The 21,331-nt window shown below is 46.0% G+C and overlaps 1 protein-coding gene across 5 annotated transcripts in view; it reads right to left on the reverse strand.

Annotated features, from left to right (window-relative positions):
* The window catches only part of bltp2 (bridge-like lipid transfer protein family member 2), a 36,630-nt gene that overhangs the window by 8,932 nt on the left and 6,367 nt on the right, over nt 1-21,331 (reverse strand). The window contains exons 3-33 of one of the 5 annotated variants that reach the window (XM_082956325.1): nt 19,240-19,289; nt 18,960-19,104; nt 18,747-18,865; nt 18,581-18,641; nt 18,282-18,465; nt 17,973-18,096; nt 17,740-17,864; nt 17,496-17,563; nt 17,205-17,341; nt 16,834-16,988; nt 16,134-16,348; nt 15,555-15,852; nt 15,196-15,401; nt 14,008-15,085; nt 12,072-12,263; nt 11,651-11,853; nt 11,417-11,535; nt 11,068-11,291; nt 10,544-10,734; nt 10,122-10,221; nt 9,695-9,894; nt 8,437-8,743; nt 5,223-5,380; nt 4,866-5,072; nt 4,174-4,273; nt 2,248-2,427; nt 1,851-1,972; nt 1,340-1,495; nt 982-1,103; nt 610-790; nt 295-381 (exon numbers count right to left, since the gene is read on the reverse strand). In XM_082956325.1, the coding sequence (XP_082812451.1) occupies nt 295-381; nt 610-790; nt 982-1,103; nt 1,340-1,495; nt 1,851-1,972; nt 2,248-2,427; nt 4,174-4,273; nt 4,866-5,072; nt 5,223-5,380; nt 8,437-8,743; nt 9,695-9,894; nt 10,122-10,221; nt 10,544-10,734; nt 11,068-11,291; nt 11,417-11,535; nt 11,651-11,853; nt 12,072-12,263; nt 14,008-15,085; nt 15,196-15,401; nt 15,555-15,852; nt 16,134-16,348; nt 16,834-16,988; nt 17,205-17,341; nt 17,496-17,563; nt 17,740-17,864; nt 17,973-18,096; nt 18,282-18,465; nt 18,581-18,641; nt 18,747-18,865; nt 18,960-19,104; nt 19,240-19,289 (5,814 nt within the window). Of the gene's footprint in view, nt 1-294; nt 382-609; nt 791-981; nt 1,104-1,339; nt 1,496-1,850; nt 1,973-2,247; nt 2,428-4,173; nt 4,274-4,865; nt 5,073-5,222; nt 5,381-8,436; nt 8,744-9,694; nt 9,895-10,121; nt 10,222-10,543; nt 10,735-11,067; nt 11,292-11,416; nt 11,536-11,650; nt 11,854-12,071; nt 12,264-14,007; nt 15,086-15,195; nt 15,402-15,554; nt 15,853-16,133; nt 16,349-16,833; nt 16,989-17,204; nt 17,342-17,495; nt 17,564-17,739; nt 17,865-17,972; nt 18,097-18,281; nt 18,469-18,580; nt 18,642-18,746; nt 18,866-18,959; nt 19,105-19,239; nt 19,290-21,331 lie in introns of all 5 variants that reach the window. The other 4 variants (XM_082956326.1, XM_014214263.3, XM_014214269.3 and 1 more) reach the window with 4 other exon arrangements.

Consider the following 21,331-nt stretch of genomic DNA (forward strand, 5'->3'; position numbering starts at 1 on the left):
TAGGAAACCAAGTAGAGAGTTATCAACACAAGTAAACACTGCTTTAGAGGTCTTTGTGAGCACAGTTTGGGTGCAATAGGACCTGGAATCATTGGATCAGTAACAGCAGGAGATAGAAACTTCTTGTTTCTGACAAAAGACTGAAAAACTGAACAAAAAGGCTTGTACTATCAGAGATCCCTTTAAGAGGCAATATTTGTAAGCTTCACAGGTTCATAGCTCCACCGGTAGTAAAAATGAGCTGTTGACTGCCCTTACCAAAGAAAAGGTCAGAGATAAGCATCATTTCCTGACCTTGTATGCAGCGTTGGGGAGCAGGTTGTTCATGGTGAACCAGCCCAGTTCCAGGAGATGCTCTGCTGTGTCGTCTGACTTGTTCAGCTGTGGAAGGAGACAGTTTAACAGATGTTTAGCATCAACATCAGGGCCCGCATTCATAAAGCGTCTCAGAGTAAGAGTACTAATCTAGGATCAGGTACCCCTTGTCCATATCTTATTATCTAAAAGGCAAAACAGATCCTATTTCAGCACTCCTAATCTGAGACTTTTTGTGAATATTGGCCCAGCTCTCTAGCCGAAGCACAGTATCAAAATATACTCCCTGCCCACCTTGCTGTACATGAACCTCTGCAGCTCCAGCTCAGCGATGCCCAGCTGTCCATCCTCCTCAGTGAGACACCAGCGGGCCTGGGCAAAGCAGATCTCTGTCCTGCGAACCACACTCACGTCCTCCGGCGGCTTACGCAGCTCCAGTTTATTGGTCCTCTGCAGCTGGAAGTCTTTAAAACATCTGGGAGCAGAGAGTGACATGCAGGGAAGAACACAGGAGAGGATGAGTCAGTATTCTTAGGAAGTATCTCAGAACTTCCCATGGTTGGCCGACTAGTTTTCCTAGGCATTGAAAAGATGGTGTGTGTGGTGACAGTGTTCGGTAGTTTGACTTCGCATTGAATGGTGTGTCTGTGGCGGTGTTGGGCAGACCTGATGAGGATGTTGAGCTCCTCACTCTTCATCTGCATGTCAGTCTTCTCCTGATTGAGCTGGTTCTGCAGCCTCACGTTGATCTCTGACAGCTCATCTCCTCTCAGATCCTCAGGCTGGGCCTGGAGGGGTCACACCACACAGGTCAAATACACTCAAGTAGATATTTCAGTGCTTTGGGGTTCGTAACTCAGGGATGCGTTTTAATCCCTCTCTAGATTTTAATTGGATGAAGTAAACTAGAGGAATTACCTTCACCTTTGGTTTTCACCTCACAAGTAACAGTGCTGAAATCAGCCATTGCCTCGCCACACAGGGCCTATGAGAAGAGTGTGAGTCAGTCCGTCCAATGGCTCACCCTGATATTGGAGTAGATCTGTTTCTCCAGGCGTCTGATCTGGGCCACGTGCTGCCTGACGGCCTCCTGCAGGTGTAGAATGCTGCTGCGCTGCTCCTCTGGGTTACTGGAGATCTCCAGCTGGAAACGCACTCGCTGCTTCTTCTCACTGTGCTCCTGAGGACAGAGCCCACACACAACATGGTCAAAGGGTAGGACACGAGGCATCCCAAATGGCGCTATTCCCTCTTTTTACTATTTAGAACCCTGGTCAAAAGTAATGCACTACATAGGGAATATCATGCCATTTGGGACGCATAGGGACTTGTACAGTGCAGAGACCTCAGCAATCATACAGTAGGGGTGAATCTGAAATTCCACTCAAGTACAATTTTCACTTAGTCTCCTACTGACCTCAATACATGACTAAGTGAAAATTCGACTTGAGTGGAAGTTAGGATTTGCCCCATATACAGTTGCAAATGCTATAGGACAAAACACTGCCTAGTCAGATGTTGAGGCATCTCCTTACCTTGCGTTTGGGCTCAACGTGCAGCAGTAGGTTGTTGACGATGTCCAGGATCATAGCATACTGCACAGGGTTGGTGGAGATCTCCAGGTCATGGTGAATGAGGGTGAAGGTGTCCACAGCCCCTGATAGTGAAGTGGGGGGAAAGACACCAAGTTGAAAGGCTCAGGACTTCACAATCAACAACATGACAGCAACATTGTCAGCATGGTCTGACACTATGAGGATGTCGGCTGCCTCACAGAATTAAATAAAACATTAGAATAGACTTTGGCATCCAAACAACGGGATTAAATTCAGGAAAAAGTTCATTCTAGAAACTGATTTTAATGGTTTTTTTTAATATTGTATCAAATGTTGTATAAAATAGTGCATACATGAGCTCTATGGGGTGCCTTACCAGCTTGTTTTTTCAGTAGGTCTTCCTTCTCGTTGCGCCGTATCTCTGGGGGTTTGATCTGCGTGGCCAGCTCAGGGTCGATGTCGTGGCTGTACCCGATGTAGTACATGCGACAGCTGCAACGAGAGATGATACGCTGGACCTGCTGGGTGTCATTCACCTGGGCCGGCTGGTTCCAGTCTAGATACACAGAACAGAGGAAGTGTTACATTTACCTTGACACATAAGTTAAAGGGTAAATACACCACTTAACATCATCGTGGCACTTAAGACATTTTTAACTACAGAAAATAAATATTTTCGGTTTTTTCCCTCATCTATCTATCTACACACAATACCAAAGCAAAAACAAGTTTTTAGAAATGTTAGCAACTTTGTAAATGTGATATTTTACATTTTTTATATAATTCTTCAGACCCTTTACACAGTACTTCGTTGAAGCACCTTTGGCAGGGATTACAGCCTCAAGTCTTCTTGGGTATGACGCTACAAGCTTGGCACATCTGTATTTGGGGAGTTTCCCCCATTCTTCTCTGCAGATCCTCTCAAGCTCTGTCAGGTTGCATGGGGAGCGTCGCTGCACAGCTATTTTCAGGTCTCCCCAGAGATGTTCGATTGGGTTCAAGTCCGGGCGTTGGCTGGGCCACTCAAGGACATTCAGAGACTTGTCTGGAAACACTCCTGCGTTGTCTTGGCTGTGTGCTTAGGGTTATTGACCTGATGAAAGGTGAACCGTCGCCCCAGTCTGAGGTCCTGAGCACTCTGGAGCAGGTTTTCATCAAGGATCTGTCTGTACTTTGCTCGGTTCATCTTTGCCTCGATCCTGACTAGTCTCCCAGTCCCTGCCGCTGAAAAACATCCCCACAGCATGATGCTGCCACCGCCGTGCTTCACCATAGGGATGGTGCCAGGTTTCTTCCAGATGTGATGCTTGGCATTCAGGCCAATGAGTTCAATCTGGTTTCTTTAGACCAGAATCCTGTTTCTCATGGTTTGAGAGTCCTTTAAGTTCCTTTTGGCAAACTCCAAGTGGGCTGTCATGTGCCTTTTACTGAGGAATGGCTTCCGTCTGGCCACTCTACCATAAAGGCCTAATTAGTGGAGTACTACAGAGATGGGAGAACCTTCCAGAAGGACAGCCATCCCCACAGAGAGACTATGAAGCTCTGTCAGAGTGACCATCGGGTTCTTGGTCACTTCCCTGACCAAGGCCCTTCTCCCCCGATTGCTCAGTTTGTCTGGGCAGCCAGCTCTAGGAAGAGTCTTCGTGATTCCAAACTTCTTCCGTTTAAGAATGATAGAGGCCACTGTGTTCTGGGGGACCTTCAACACTACAGACATTTTTTGGTACCCTTCCCCAGATCTGTGCCTCGAAACAATCCTGTCTCGGAGGTCTATGGACAATTCCTTTAACCTAACAGCTTGGTTTTTACTCTGACATGCACTGTCAACGATGGGACCATATATAGACAGGTGTGTGCTTTTCCAAATCATGTCTCATCAATTGAATTTACCACAGATGGACTCCAATCAAGTTGTAGAAACATCTCAAGGATGATCAATGGAAACAGGATGCACCTGAGCTCAATTTTGAGTCTCATAGCAAAGGGTATGAATAGTTATGTTAATAAGGTATCTGTTGGTTTTTTTTACTCAAATTTGCAAATTGTATTTAATCCATTTTAGAATAAGGCTGTAACGTAACAAAATGTGGGAAAAAAAATCAAGGGGTCTGAATACTTTCTGAATGCACTGTATGTAGACACTGGCATCGTGCTGGAGATAATGAATAAAACAATAAAAAAATAAAATGGAATTTCACTTTAAGGAAAGATTCACATCAAGATGAGATTTTCAGCTTTGAAGGGACAAGGTTTAAACATAGTGCATTTCATGAAGTAGAGTATGTGTGAGGAGCAGCAGTACCTGTTGTGGTGCTGACCATGCCTCCAACAGCCTGGCCACTCTCCATCAGCTCCAGCACTGAGTCCAGGTGACGCTGCCTGTGCTCCTCGATGTTTTTCACCTGCAGACGCACCATGCACAACCAAGGCAAAGACACACGGTCAAAGCTGTGACAGCACCCTGAATCTGAAAGACACAAAAATGCTCTCTGCTATGCACCTACTATAGAAATACTCTGTCGTGCAACTTGGACTTGAGCCCGAATGTAAACCATACACAACACATCATCATTCAATGCTACAGATGATCATTTATGATAGTTCTTGTTAAAGCTTTTTGGGTGACCTGACCAAATTCACATAGAAAAGCGAGTGTTATAGATCTGTCACTCATTGAAAGAGTCTAAGAAGCAGTAGATCTGTTCTATGCGCGCCATTTCTATGCTTCCCTTTTCTTGAGCTCCATTTTTGCATCTTTTACTTTTGTTGATTTGTACACCAGCTTCAAACAGCTGAAAAAACTATATTTTTGGTTATGGAAAAGATAGATCACAGCGGTGTAGATGCTACAATGATTCTCTACACTATACTTGCTTTATCACATAAACTGAAATGAGAAACTAGTTGAATTTTAACAACCAGGAAATAAATGGCGGAGCGATTTCTGCATAGTGCATCTTTAAGAGCCTGTTAATAATGTTTTCACGGGCCCACCTCAAGCCACAACTGCCAGTCCTCCTGCTCTGAGGGGTTGGGCTCCATGGTGGCAAAGTACTGCATGCCGTCCAGCAGACAGGTCCAGGTGGTCTTCTGCTTGAGGGTGTCGCTGTACCAGGCCGGGTGGTGCTCACACTGCAGCAGCTGAGCCTTGGCAGCAGACACCAGCACGCAGCCAGCTGTCTCTGTGCCACGCAGCATCATCTACAGACAGACAGCAGAGCAGGATTATAACCTTGGGCCCTGTTAGCGAACTTTGTTACATTTGGGGGCAAATCAAAGTGTGATCGGCCCACTGGGCTTTACAATCTTTATCTGATTTGCCATGAACCTAATCTCCCAGACTAGTTGTACCTGACAGTTGACCAGCTCGATGAACCAGTTGCGGTTGTAGACGTCGTCTGTCTGGCAGGCAGCGATGCCACACAGCTGATCACTCACACCAGAGTCCTCCTCGGAGAAAACCACAAACTTATCAGTCTCCTCAATCAGCTTCTGCAGCATGGATGTCCCTGCAGAGTGAAGAGGAAGGAAGAGTTGAAGAAACAGTCAGTAAATTATATTGAAAGACGCTTCATGTGGCCTGGCTGGCCTAGCAGTAATACTGCAGCCTCTAGCATACATACACTACATGACCAAAAGTATGTGGACACTCGTCGAACATCTCATTACAAAATCATGGGCATTAATATGGAGTTGGTCCCCCTTTGCTGCTATAATAGCCTCCACTCTTCTGGGAAGGCTGTCCACTAGATGTTGGAACATACAGTGGGGCAAAAAAGTATTTAGTCAGCCACCAATTGTGCAAGTTCTCCCACTTAAAAAGATGAGAGAGGCCTGTAATTTTCATCATAGGTTCACGTCAACTATGACAGACAAAATGAGAAAAAAAATCCAGAAAATCACATTGTAGGATTTTTTATGAATTTATTTGCAAATTATGGTGGAAAATAAGTATTTGGTCACCTACAAACAAGCAAGATTTCTGGCTCTCACAGACCTGTAACTTCTTCTTTAAGAGGCTCCTCTGTCCTCCACTCGTTACCTGTATTAATGGCACCTATTTGAACTTGTTATCAGTATAAAAGACACCTGTCCACAACCTCAAACAGTCACACTCCAAACTCCACTATGGCCAAGACCAAAGAGCTGTCAAAGGACACCAGAAACTAAATTGTAGACCTGCACCAGGCTGGGAAGACTGAATCTGCAATCGGTAAGCAGCTTGGTTTGAAGAAATCAACTGTGGGAGCAATTATTAGGAAATGGAAGACATACAAGACCACTGATAATCTCCCTCGACCTGGGGCTCCACGCAAGATCTCACCCTGTGGAGTCAAAATGATCACAAGAACGGTGAGCAAAAATCCCAGAACCACACGGGGGGACCTAGTGAATGACCTGCAGAGAGACACTACGCCGCCAGGGACTCAAATCCTGCAGTGCCAGACGTGTCCCACTGCTTAAGCCAGTACATGTCCAGGCCCGTCTGAAGTTTGCTAGAGAGCATTTGGAGCATTTGGATGATCCAGAAGAGGATTGGGAGAATGTCATATGGTCAGATGAAACTAAAATATAACTTTTTGGTAAAAACTCAACTCGTCGTGTTTGGAGGACAAAGAATGCTGAGTTGCATCCAAAGAACACCATACTTACTATGAAGCATGGGGGTGGAAACATCATGTTTTGGGGGTGTTTTTCTGCAAAGGGACCAGGACGACTGATCCGTGTAAAAGGAAAGAATGAATGGGGCCATGTATCGTGAGATTGAGTGAAAACCTCCTTCCATCAGCAAGGGCATTGAAGATGAAACGTGGCTGGGTCTTTCAGCATGACAATGATCCCAAACACACCGCCCAGGCAACGAAGGAGTGGCTTCGTAAGAAGCATTTCAAGGTCCTGGAGTGGCCTAGCCAGTCTCAACCCCATAGAAAATCTTTGGAGGGAGTTGAAAGTCCGTGTTGCCCAGCGACAGCCCAAAACATCACTGCTCTAGAGGAGATCTGCATGGAGGACTGGGCCAAAACACCAGCAAGTGTGTGTGAAAACCTTGTGAAGACTTACAGAAAACGTTCGACCTGTGTCATTGCCAACAAAGGGTATATAACAAAGTATTGAGATAAACTTTTGTTATTGACCAAATACTTATTTTCCACCATAATTTGCAAATAAATTCATTAAAAATCCTACAATGTGATTTTCTGGATTTTATTTTCTCAGTCATAGTTGAAGTGTACCTATGATGAAAATTACAGGCCTCTCTCATCTTTTTAAGTGGGAGAACTTGCACAATTGGTGGCTGACTAAATACTTTTTTGCCACACTGTAGCTGCTGGGACTTGTTTCCATTCAGCCACAAGAGCATTAGTGAGGTCGGGTACTGATGTAGGCCTGGCTCGCAGTCGGCGTTCCAATTCATCCCAAAGGTTTTCGACGGAGTTGAGGTCAGAGCTCTGTGCAGGCCAGTCATGTTCTTCCCACAACGATCTGGATGAACTATTTCTGTATGGACCTCGCTTTGTGCACGGGGGCATTGTCACAGTGAAACAGAAAAAGGGCCTTCCCTAAACAGTTGCCACAAAGTTGGATGCACAGAATCATCTAGAATGTCATTGTATTCTGTAGTGTTAAGATTTCCCTTCACTGGAACTAAGGGGCCTAGCCCGAACCATGAAAAACAGCCCCAGACCATTATTCCTCCTCCACCAAACCTTACAGTTGGCAACATGCATTGGGGAAGGTAGCTTTCACCCATCATCCGCCAAACCCAGATTCGACCGTCGGACTGCTAGATGAAGCGTGATTCATCACTCCAGAGAAAGCCTTTCCACTGCTCCAGAGTCCAATGGCGGCGAGCACTACACCCCTCCAGCCGACGCTTGTCATTGCGCATGGTGATCTTTGGCTTGTGTGCGGCTACTCGGGCATAGAAACCCATTTCATGAAGCTTCCGATGAACAGTTTTTCTGCTGTTCCTTCCAGAGGCCGTTTGGAACTCGGTACTGAGTGTTTTATCCGAGGACAGGCAATTTCTACACGCTACAGCACTCGGCGGTCCCGTTCTGTGAGCTTGTGTGACCTACCACTTCACGGCTGAGCTGTTGTTGCTCCTAGACGTTTCCACTTAACAATAACAGCACTTACAGTTGACCGGGGCAGCTCTAACAGGACAGAAATCTGACGAACTGACTTATTGGAAAGGTGGCACCAAGTCACCGAGCTCTCGGTAAGGGCAATGTATTGCCAATGTTTGTCTATGGAGATTGAATGGCTGTGTGCTCAATTTTATACACCTGTCAGCAACATGTGTGGCTGAAATCACCGAATCCACTAATTTGAAGGGGTGTCCACATACTTTTGTATATACTGTATAGTGTATCTACAGTGTTGACATGGGTTGGAAACCAGCCTAGTGGCCTTTGACACATCATCCCTCTTTCTTTCCTCACAGCCATCCTCTATCACTATCTGTTCAACACAATCTGAAAATACCTTCAAAATATATATTTAAAAAGAAAATACCATCAACTTAGGCTGCACTTCAGTTACTCCAAGGGAAACATCGTACCTTCGTGTTGGCTCTTCTCAGGGCGGCTGGTGCTGGGCATGGTTGGGGTGGAGGGGGCCGTGTTGGGGCCGCCGGAGTAGTTGGACAAAGAGCGCTTGAGCTTCTTGGCAGCTTGCAGTGTAGTGTCTATCCTCAGGCCCTTCAGAGCCTCTGTGGAGAGGTTCCTCTTGAGAACGGCTGCCTTCTTGTAGCCGTCGTACAGACCGAACGCTATGTTCCTGTTAGTGGTGGTCCAGGAGGCTCGCAGGTCAACCAGGCACAGCTTGTGGGTGTAGGGGGCATTCGCTTCATCTTTTGGGTTCCCCTCCTGTCACAATGAGAAACACCATTATTACGCTTCAGGTTTTTACAAGAGATCTAGCTTCACCTAATGACTGGGGAACTACAAATGAAGGGTTGAGACACAGAGCCAGAACAAATATATTTAAACCTCACTACAATGGTTAAGAAGCAACTGTGTGCGTCCCAACTTGCGTCCTATTGGCCCTGGTCAAAAGTAGTCAACGACATAGGGAATAGGGTGCAAATGGAGAGACAGCCTGTGCAATCAACTACCATGCCCTCCCCATCAGTGGCGGTTCGAGCTTGTATGGCTCCCTGGGGGAACCCCCCCCCCAATAACATTTAAAACTATAGAAACATATACAAAAATAAGACTCATAAATGTCAAAAAGTAACTAAGACAAATAGAAACAAATAGTATATAAACACAAATAAAAAAGAGAATCAAATTATTACACTATTACCCTATTGCTAACAAAAAACACAAATAAAACTTAAATTGCACAAATAGAACACACTTATAAAGAGAACATGATTATTACACTATTGCACTTCAAACAAGAGAAACACACACTAAATTGCTCAACTGATTGCATTACTAATTGCATTAGTACTGTACAAAGTTAGAGGTGCACTATTTGATATTTCCCCTTCTCCCCCTACCTCGGGCATCCAGTGGGGAGACCTGAGGTCAACCTACCCCTCCCACCCCCCTCCCCATATCGTACTTCTGAATGGGAGAGTAGCCTGCCTAGCTCACAAACTAGAATCAGGGCGCCCACTCCGACAAGGATAATTGACCCACAGTCCCACACGGTGACATGGTATCATTGACGTGACGTGCAAAAGAGCGATAGAAAACCGATCGCGCAAAATGTCACCATTCTGAATTAGTTTTTTGTGTGCGGGTGCCCCATGACAACCCCTCCAAGATGCCACCTATACCTAAATCCGCTACTGCTCCCCATTGTCTTACCTCCTCCATACGGTTGCTCTGGCGCTGGTAACTGAGGGAGGACAAGCCGAGCAGATGGGTCTTCTTCACCTGGGCGTTGATCTGGTGGTCAGCCGTCTCGTCCCAGGTGGAGGCCATGAGGTGCACCGTCATCAGGGACAGCTCTGACACCATCTGGGTCACGTTCCACTCAGAGATCAGCCTCCTCATCACCGTGCCCGCTGAGAGAACAGACAGACAACACACACAGTTGAGTTAGACCAACAGACAGGCTGCTCAACAACTCAGTCTCAAATTATACCCAATTCCACATATAGTGCACTACAGTATATGGGAATAGGGTGTCATTTGAGAAGCAAACAATAAAATAAAAACCAATTAGACCATTGCTTGAGTGTGTAAATAGCTTGAGGCATTTGTATGCCCGTGTTGTGCCCTCTCTTCTTACCCTGTGGGATGAGTCTCTGAGCCCCTCTGGTGAACACGTGGCCTTTGCTGCACTCCACCTGGACGCCCCTCTGCTGAGCGAAGGAGGCCCAGTAATGCACCTGGGGAGGAGACAAAGTCAAATCTCAAATCTCAGCGCTCACTGGAGGTAACAAGACCATGCAACGGACAGCGCGCTCTGAAAACATGGAATCTGTAATAAGAGAACATATAAGGTCTTTAAAAATGTCAATTTTATCCTATACTGACTAAGTCTTGTCCGCTTTGTTCTTTAGATGTAGGCTGAACATAAGCAGTGAGTGGATAAGTCCCAAATACACCCTATTCCCTATATAGTGCACTACTACTGGTCAAAACTATTGCACTATAAAGGGAATAGGGTTCCATTTGGGACGCGTCACATTGTGTTGGTGATTTACTCACTTGTAGTTGGGGAAAGGCTGCTGTATAGGACATCTGTTTGTAGTGCTGGCCCAGCTTCTTTCGGATGGGTCTGAGGCTGTGGAAGAGCTTGCCTCTGCAGATGGGTCTGGAAACACTGGTCCAGGTGGCCCAGAAGTTCTGCATCCAGCGCAGGGTACTGCTGTACAGGAGGATTCTGGGCTGGCATGGCTCTGAGAGACAGAAACAAATGCCTTCAATAAACAGACAGTCAACATTAGAGCTAATGATATAAAGATGAATAATCAAACATTATCGCATCCAAGCTAAATACAGAGACTTGATTTGACAAGTGTTCACGGTATCCCAAATGACTCCCTATTACCTAAATGACTTACTTGACTGAGAGCCTGACTCAGGGAACCTAAGGGTGCTGATCATAATTAGTGCATTATATAGGGAATAGGGTGCCATTTGGGATGCAACCTCTGTGGAGAATTCCTCTGTGAACCTGGAAAAAAGCCAAGCCACACAGCTATCACAAGGTAACTGCTCAACCGCCTCACCTGTGCCACAGTGTTGGTTGAGGTCCATGGTGATGGAGAGGTTGAGGTTCTCTGAGCGGAAGGCTCTGAAGGAGTCGTGAGGTTGTCCTGATGTCACATCAGCTACATTCTCTGCACAGCAGAGCATTACAGCGTGATGGTCATGGGGGTTGCCATGACAAAGCCACTGGAGGTCAAGGGTCATGCACAGATTTGGCAGGTGCAGGAAACAGATGTCGTCATACCTGAGAACAAGAAAAAAAATAAAAAAAGAACAATTTCATGAAACATGAAAATCTAAACGTTTCCCAGGTGAAGCTGGTTGCAGAATCTCTGATATTTGAAAGCCAGATTTCAGTCTGCCACCTACTTGGAGGCTGTCCTGACGTTGACATCCATGTCACCTTTGAAGACAAACTGCCCAGGAGTCCACTCGTAGTTGACTTTGTTCCATTCCCAGTGCATGTTCTCTGTGGTGTTATAGGGGTCCTACAAAAGAGCAAAATGATGTCAAACAATTGCAGATAATCCTAATTCTCAGGCAAACACATTTTCCAGAGACAGTAAGTGGCTAAGAAGTGTTGCTCAGACTCCGTATTTTAACCTCCGTGGCCAGCTGATGGAGGTTGGCCTGTTCTATGTCCATGATCCAGCGTCCATGTACCAGCAGACGACTCTTGTCCCACCAGGCCAGAGGAGGGGAGGGGTCAACCGTGGGTTTGGTGAGCAGATCAACCACCTGGCCAATCAGGGTCCAGGCTGGGTCCCAGCAAGGCCCCCACACTATAGTGTACAAGGATATATTGGCTGCATGGAGAAGAGGAGATGGGAAAATAATAGTTAAGAGTTGAATTAGCACAACTGCCAGTATATGTTTAGAGATTAGATGACACTACATCAAACAAATTCAGATTTATACAAAGTTACGTGATCGTCCGCTATGTGTGTCTATTTCCTATTGTTGAAAATAAATACAAATCATCACAAAAAATGAGGATTGTGATTCATTGAAACACTTGACTCACATTTGAAATCACAGTAGAACTTGAGTGGTGGCATGTTCCTGTGGACGGTTATGTCGCCCCATGGCTGACCAAGTGGCACAGTCTGCCTTCGGCGGGCCCGGCCCTGCCCGTCCTGCTCTGTCCCGATCAAGCGGCCTGACAGCTCCCAGTCCCGGATCTCAAACAAGTAACGAGGATAGTCCCGGATTCTCACTGGCACAGGGAGAGAAATAAAAAAATATATACATACATATACATACACAGTGAGGGAAAAAAAGGATTTGATCCCCTGCTGATTTTGTTCGTTTGCCCACTGACAAAGAAATGATCAGTCTAATTTTAATGGTAGGTTTATTTGAACAGTGAGAGACAGAATAACAACAAAAAAATCCAGAAAAACACATGTCAAAATTTTTATAAATTGATTTGCATTTTAATGAGGGAAATAAGTATTTGACCCCTCTGCAAAACATGACTTAGTACTTGGTGGCGAAACCCTTGTTGTCAATCACAGAGGTCAGACGTTTCTTGTAGTTGGCCACCAGGTTTGCACACATCTCAGGAGGGATTTTGTCCCACTCTTCTTTGCAGATCTTCTCCAAGTCATTATGGTTGAGGCTGACGTTTGGCAACTCGAACCTTCAGCTCCCTCCACAGATTTTCTATGGGATTAAGGTCTGGAGACTGGCTAGGCCACTCCAGGACCTTAATGTGCTTCTTCTTAAGCCACTCCTTTGTTGCCTTGGCCGTGTGTTTTGGGTCATTGTCTTGCTGGAATACCCATCCACGACCCATTTTCAATGCCCTGGCTGAGGGAAGGAGGTTCTCACCCAAGATTTGACGGTACATGGCCCCGTCCATCGTCCCTTTGATGCGGTGAAGTTGTCCTGTCCCCTTAGCAGAAAAACACCCCCAAAGCATAATGTTTCCACCTCCATGTTTGATGGTGGGGATGGTGTTCTTGGGGTCATAGGCAGCATTTCTCCTCCTCCAAACACGCCGAGTTGAGTTGATGCCAAAGAGCTCCATTTTGGTCTCATCTGACCACAACACTTTCACCCAGTTGTCCTCTGAATCATTCAGATGTTCATTGGCAAACTTCAGACGGGCATGTATATGTGCTTTCTTGAGCAGGGGGACCTTGCGGGCGCTGCAGGATTTCAGTCCTTCATGGCGTAGTGTGTTACCAATTGTTTTGTTGGTGACTATGGTCCCAGCTGCCTTGAGATCATTGACAAGATCCTCCCGTGTAGTTCTGGGCTGATTCCTCACCGTTCTCATGATCATTGCAACTCCACGAGGTGAGATCTTGCATGGAGCCCCAGGCCGAGGGAGATTGACAATTCTTTTGTGTTTCTTCCATTTGCGAATAATCGCACCAACTGTTGTCACCTTCTCACCAAGCTGCTTGGCAATGGTCTTGTAACCCATTCCAGCCTTGTGTAGGTCTACAATCTTGTCCCTGACATCCTTGGAGAGCTCTTTGGTCTTGGCCATGGTGGAGAGTTTGGAATCTGATTGATTGATTGCTTCTGTGGACAGGTGTCTTTTATACAGGTAACAAGCTGAGATTAGGAGCACTCCCTTTAAGAGTGTGCTCCTAATCTCAGCTCGTTACCGGTATAAAAGACACCTGGGAGCCAGAAATCTTTCTGATTGAGAGGGGGTCAACTACTTATTTTCCTCATTTCTCTCACTGTTCAAATAAACCTACCATTAAAATTATAGACTGATCATTTCTTTGTCAGTGGGCAAATGCACAAAATCAGCAGGGGATCAAATACTTTTTCCCCCTCACTGTGTGTGTGTGTGTGTGTGTGTGTGTGTGTGTGTGTGTGTGTGTGTGTGTATAAAAAAATAGTATCAATATTAATAATTAACGTATGGAACAATGGTCAAATGTAGTGCACTATAAAAAGCAATAGGGTGCCATTTGGGACGCACAACCATCACTCACCTAGGAAGGCAGTGAGGTTGAACGTGACTGTCCGGCACCACTGGACCACCAGGGGGAGCCCGTCTCTGGGGAAGGGGCTGACTCCGTCGATTTCCCTCAGCTGCTCGCGGACCCGCTCCGGCCCATGGAGGGACTGGTCGGCCAGGGCCACCAGCTCCAAGTCAGACACTGTCCAGGTCAGCAGAGACTTCCTCATGGGCGTGTTGGAGTAGAGGCGACGGGAGCGCTGGATGTAGATCTCTATGTGTTTGCGCTCTAGAGACGTATACAGCTCTTCTATCTTCCTGGCAGGCAGCAGTTCTCCGTGCTGCTTCCGTAGGTCAGCCACCTTCTTGTCCAGCAGCTGGAGCCTCTTGGAGCTCTCCTTGCTCTCATCCTTCATCAGCTCGTAGTTGTCCCTCAGCTTGATCTCGAAAACATCATCCAGGAAGACGAAGGAGAACTGGCTGATCTTGAAGACCAGGTCTGGGGGCAGGCGCTGGGGGCCTGGGGTCTGACCAGGACTGCTGTGCAGGGACTTGAGCCACTTCTGGACGCTGATGAACTTGTCAAAGGTGTTGGAGAAGTTGTACTGGTAGGGGAACTCCACGGCCAGGCAGGGGCAGGTGACCACCCAGGCACGGTTGTGTCGGGTGGAGAGGAAGGGAAAGAGGTGACGTTGGTCCAGGGCCTGATCAGGGTGCGTCTGGACCTCCAGGCCCTTGAAGGAGAATATGTCGTTGCCGTCGAAGTTGAGAAACATGTGTGGAGAGCGGACGTTCATGGAGCCGGAGTGAGTGGAGAGGGACAGGGCGTCTGTGTGCAGCAAGAGGTAGTTGTGCTCCGTCACCTGGGCTGTGAAGCGGGTTCTGCCCAGTTCTACACGCACAGACAGGTCCTTGACCGTACTGTGGGCTGGAGAAGTCTTAGTAGGTCCACTCTCTGGAAGATCTGCTAAACCCTCGTCATTTTTTTTCTCTGTCAGGCCTAGAGAGTCACACAGAGTATCCCAGCAACCCTGGCTCTCTGTCACGTGGTGATATAAAAACATGTGGTCTGATGGCGTCCACTGCACTGCCAGCTCCTCTTCACACTGGACCTGCACAAGGGAAGAGGACAAGGCATGTGAACTTATCTGAATAACACCGTCAATCAGGAAGAAGGAATAGGCCTGATGGAATGACGGTAGGAAGAGTAACTGCAAGCTACCTCCACGTTCCCGGTGGCGACGTGGTAGCAGATGGCCAAGGTGGAGAGGCTGAGGACAGGGTTGGGGGTCTGGGCTGAGGGACAGCAGGGCTCCATGGTCTCTGTGAGAGCCTTCACTACAGATAGACGTACACCCTGGACAGACAATGTGGAGCTTTCCGCCGAGCCTTGGGCCTTCACTGTGTCCACCCGCAAAGACACAGCTCCTAACACAACACAGGAGCCAATTACCATACAGAATGTAGGCCTAGCTGGAGATGGAGATTAAGGGTCCATCCAAAATGGCACCCTATATAGTGCGCTAATTATGACAGGGCTCTGGTCAAAAGTAGTAAACTATATAGGGGATATTAACTTACCTGCTACATCGGAGAGTGTGAACACATTGACATCCTCCAGGTTACACTCAATCTTAAAATAAAAGGCGCCCTGACTGGGGGAGGTTGTCCCATCAACAAGGGCAGGTACAGGCACCACATCTGGCTGCTCTGAGGCCTCCAGCTTCCTGCCATTGGCCAGGTTACAGAGGGCCAATAGGCGGGACAGGCACAAGGCACAGGTCTCGGACACCTCCAGCTGTAGGCCCTTCAGATTGGACTCCACACTCACACTCTCAGAATGACTACTGGACTCACTCTGGGGCTTGTTGAAGCTCCCCTGGGGAGACAGAGACAGCAAATATAACTACAACAACGGCTGGTGTAGTATTGGTCAAATACTAATCAGGGCTGTGATCATCAGGTCAACACAGTAAATTAGGAAAAGTAGGATATTAGCTTAGAGGTAGGTCAATTTCAATGATCTATGAATAGAGTGTAATTTCAGAAAAGTAGGATTTCCTGTAGCCTGATTTTGAGGTTCTTCATCACAACATTGGAACTGAGGAAAAACCACGGGGAGTAGTAGTTAGTGAGTAACCCTAAACAGTTAATGCCTACCTTGTTGTATGCCTGCGTTACCTGCAGTGTAAGGGAGTCCAGGATGAGGGCTTCCCCCCACACATGTTTGCCAGGGGGGTGGGGGGCCTGCTGGATGTGGGACCCCTGGCCTACCCTCCACCAGAAGTGGTCCAGGGACAGAGCGAGGCGGCGGTGAACATTCTGGAACTTGAGGCTCTCTGCGTTTGTGCTGATGTCCAGGAGGTGCTGCATCTCTACATTATACATGACATATTCAGATCTACTGAAGATCACATATCACATTACTACATTTTGGGATGCAACTCTAACTCTACTCACTATGTGTAGGTGTGTGATGATTCCTGTGGTGTAAAAGGATATTGCATTTAATTCCCATATATACAGGGATAAAGTAATTGTAGTTAATGTGTTACAGACTGACAAAAGCTGACTGCCTTACAAAAACACTTATGATGACTTATCTAATCTATCAGGGCCGCATATGTTTGGAAAGGGTTGATTCAACAGCACGTCAAGTACCATGATTCATCTCTTGAAACCACTGCAATGTTGAACGCAGAATGAACTGAAGAAAAACACCCACTGCTCTCTATTGGCATTCCTGTCACTCCTCTCCAGGCAAGACTAAACTTTGTGTTCCCACAACAACATGCTTGACCTTTAATGCAATGGGAGTATATTTTGACCATGGCCTGTGTGAGTGTGTGTTGTGCTGTACCTGTGCTGACTGAGATGAAGCCCAGGGCGAAGGGAGGGGTGTCTCCCAGCTGGACAGACACATTGACATTGGACACAGAGGAGCTGATCATCACTGGGGCGTCCAGGTGGGGTAAGTTCCTGTAGGACGGGAGCGTATGCAAATACTCCACTGGACTACACACCACAATACACCACCAGACATGAGGATGAAACATGAGGATGAAGACAGGAGAGGAGTGTTGATTTCAGTTAGGCTCAAAATCAAAAGAAATCATGCTTTCAGGCCAGGTTAGTAATATATGTTGGATATTGTCTTTACATCTGTTTCAAGCAATGAACTGGTGTGCTTGACATTCTCCAGTCTGGGTTGTCAGTTGAAAATGCTCATACCTCTTTCTATGAGCTTCTTTCCTATGAATAAGCTGTTTCCATGGAAACAGGTCTAGCCAATGGGAGAACTCCTGGTGACGGTAGTGGATGATGCAGGTGTTGACTGTGACTGACCCTGAAATGTCCACTGATGTCACCTGGGGACATGAGTGGGAGATGAGCAAGAGACTTCAGATCAAACGTTTCTTACAAGAGATCAAATGTTAAGCATATTTACAAAGAGCTTTGATAATGCGGTGCAACTATGAAAACTAGTAACCGTATCAATCAAATCCGAAGCACACCACTCACCTGCAGGACAGTCCTGAGGGTGTTAAGGCAAAGGATTCTTTGTCTGCTCTGGGAGAGAAGTAGCCCATCTGTTGACACAGAAACAAAGAATGGTTATTTACCACCCTCCCAGACCCTCTCTTTCCCTTCTCTATGGCTACATCCCAAACGGCAACCTATTCCCTATATAGTGCACTATGTAGGGAATAAATTGTCATTTGTGATGCACATCTTTCTGGTGCCCAGTGCCCAGCTCTCCACTCACCATCCAAAAGTAGCTCCAGGCTGCTCTGAGGGAAGCTCATCTCAGGGGTGAAGCTCCTGAGGGGCAGCTGCTCGTCCTCACGTCCATATCCCACCTTCAGAGACTTTAGGGTCCAGTTCAAGTGTCTGGATGATTCAGATATACAGTCAGAGGAAAAAGAAAATGACAGTGTGCCTTTTTCTTTTAATAACAAAAACACATGATTCATACCAACTCTGTGCCCTATGACTCACCTTTTCTGGCTGTGCATGGACAGGGTTATACTAGTATTCTCAAACTCCATGTTGACCTTCTGGGGCACCAGCTGATGAAACTGCTCCACTGCTTCAGTCTGGATATACTCGTCCTTTTCACATTCTAGAAGAAAATGACAACATAGAGGAATGGTTGTGAATAATGCATTGCCGAATGGTTCTCAAAATCACCTTACAACAGCCATACAATAACATCACATCTGCGTCTCACCATACACTTTCCCCTAAAGTAGTGGACTATGTAGGGAATAGGGTGCCATTAGGACACAACCCTTTGCACTTTCTCACCGTCTGCAGAGAGAGTGCTCTCCAGAGGAGGAGGTGGAAGCAGTAGCTGGCTGAGGAACAGGCCCTCGTGCAGCTCAGCCAGTAGTGTTCTTACACACAGCGCCAGTCGGCCTGGACGCAGCTCTGGCAGGCTGACATCCCCAGACAGCACCAGGCTCAGGGACACCTCTGCCAGACATGTATCCTGCTGAGCAGTGAGTTGGGACAATGCAGTCAAATACATTCTGTGAAGTAACACTTCTTTAAAATAAACCCACTTAAAAGATTGCTATGTTTACATGGGAAGAAACTCCACTTACCAATCGACTGCTTTTAAGCACTTTACTGCTTAGCTGTCCAACAGAAAAGTCCCAGGCCAACCTGTTATGAAAGTTTGAGAAATTGTTATGAAGAATATGAAAATAGTCAGGCTAAACTAAAAAGACTGATCTGTTTAGATGAAGTTCGTGTGTGGAGGTTTAATACCTTTTGCCCTGGTGGTCGAGCAGTAAGTCGATACTTGAGGTGGTCATGTACCATAAAGACTCTGACAAGGCTAGGTTTAGCACCATCACATTGATGGAGTCAATATGGAAAGACAGCAGCTGAGAGCGGAAAGACAGCAGTTGAGAGCACTGTTTTTCATGAATCATTTAATGAGTAGAATTCATATATAAACAGTTGCGTGTTGGTCCCTACCTGGGAGAGGAACCGCAGGGCTGCAGGGCTAAGGGGAAGCTTCCCTGACTCTCCTCCATCACGGCTCTTAGGCGACCGAGGTCTTAGAGGCTGCTGCAAGTCCACTCTCACTCTGGTCTCGCCCACACACAACGCCAGGCACCTCCTGAGAAAAAGAAGAATTCACAACCTTGTATTGTTAAATCATTCACGGCCCTTTCCCTCAAAGGCCAAGGCTGAGAGATATGCAATTAAGATATGAGGGTATAAGATTGTATAAACATGTCTTTAAAACACTCACGGCAGGTTCTGGTTTAAAAGTTTGCTTGAAATCCATATCCTGTCTATTTCCTGCAATAAAAATAAGGAGAAATGCACCTGGTTTACAACTGAATTGTAGTCTTACACGAGTTGAAAAAGGTTGTTTATATTCGACAATGTGCGAAAATACACAAATAAATACCCTTCCCAATGAAGACATAGAATCAGGATTTCTAGGGATGTAACGTTTGGGGAGTTTTGCCACAGTTTGTATGGTTTTGATAGCATTTAGCGACTTTCTCACTAAATTCTGCCGCAAACAAGTGTGAAAAGCGGTCTGTGTTAAAGCCAATTCACGCTTAATCCGAAAATGTGGTTGGAAGCGCGTATGGATGGTGTAACAATTTCGGTGACTCCAGATGCATGCAGAGGCCAAATTTAGCTCCGTACCACATCGCCATTCGCCTCTCAAAATTTTGGACATGATTGGTTGACGTTAGGTGAGGGCGAGATGTCCTGCATAAACACAAAATCCTGATCTTACGCATTTGCGTGGCACCTTCAGCATTCAAATGCTAAAATGATCAACTTTATTAGTTGAGTGACAACCTATTGTCGTCTATGCACTGTTGAAAAGTGTTTTATCTGAATAATAGTAAGATACAGGAGTCAACTCTCATCTGGCTATACCTGCTGACAAGTGGCGGCTCCTCGGGATGAAGGGGAGGCCCATCATCCACGGTGAATTTCATAAAAATAAAAAGTTAAACATTCAAGATATCCTTTGTAGATAAAACTATACAAAATATATTCATGTCACCAAATAACTGATTAAAACTATTTTGCAATGAACGTCTACAGTATCCTCAACAGCACTCTGTAGGGTAGCACCATGGTTTAGCCAGAGCTAGTTTCCGTCCTCTGGGTACATTGACTTAAATACAAAACCTATGAAGCTCATGGTTCTTCCCTGTAGCTCAGTTGGTAGAGCATGGTGTTTGCAACACCAGGGTTGTGGGTTCGATTCCCACGGGGGGCCAGCACAAAAAAAAAATGAATGAAATATATGCATTCACTACTGTAAGTCGCTCTGGATAAGAGCGTCTGCTAAATGACTAAAAATGTAAAAAAATGTAAAAAATTTTCTCACCCCCTTCCGTAGACTTACACAGTAATTATGACAACTTCCAGTGGATTCAGAAAACTTAAAATGTCCTCAGAGGCAATTCATCTTGCAGCAGTCAGAAAACATACACTACCGTTCAAAAGTTTGGGGTCACTTAAAAATGTCCTTGTTTTTAAAAGAAAAGCTATTTTTTTGTCCTTTAAAATAGCATCAAATTGATCAGAAATACAGTGTAGACATTGTTAATGTTGTAAATGACTATTGTAGCTGGAAACAGCAGGTTTTTTATGGAATATCTACATAGGCGTACAGAGGCCCATTATCAGCAACCATCACTCCTGTGTTCCAATGGTACGTTGTGTTAGCTTATCCAAGTTTATCATTTTTAAAAAGGCTAATTGATCATTAGAAAACCCTTTTGCAATCATGTTAGCACAGCTGAAAACTGTTGTTCCGATTAAAGAAGCAATAAAACTGGCACTCTTTAGACTAGTTGACTATCTGGAGCATCAGCATTTGTGGGTTTGATTACAGGCTCAAAATGGCCAGAAACAAAATAACTTTCTTCTGAAACTCGTCAGTCTGTGTTCTGAGAAATTAAGGCCATTCCATGCAAGAAATTGCCAAGAAACTGTAGATCTCATACAACGCTGTGTACTACTCCCTTCACAGAACAGCGCAACCAGAATAGAACCAGAACAGAAAGGAGTGGGAGGCCCCGGTGCACAACTAAGCAAGAGGACAAGTACATTAGTGTCTCTAGTTTGAGAAACAGACGCCTCACAAGTCCTCAACTGGCAGGTTCATTAAATGGTACCCGCAAAACACCAGTTTCAACGTCAACAGTGAAGAGGCAACTCTGGGATGCTGGCCTTCTAGGCAGAGTTCCTCTGTCCAGTGCCTGTGTTCTTTTGCCCATCTAAATCTTTTCTTTTTATTGGCCAGTCTGAGATATGGCTTTTTCTTTGCAACTCTTTACAAGCCCAAAAAGACAGATCCGTGGTGT

Source organism: Salmo salar, chromosome 09, assembly GCF_965601325.2.
Source record: "Salmo salar chromosome 09, fSalSal1, whole genome shotgun sequence".
NCBI classification, from domain to species: Eukaryota; Metazoa; Chordata; class Actinopteri; order Salmoniformes; family Salmonidae; genus Salmo; species Salmo salar.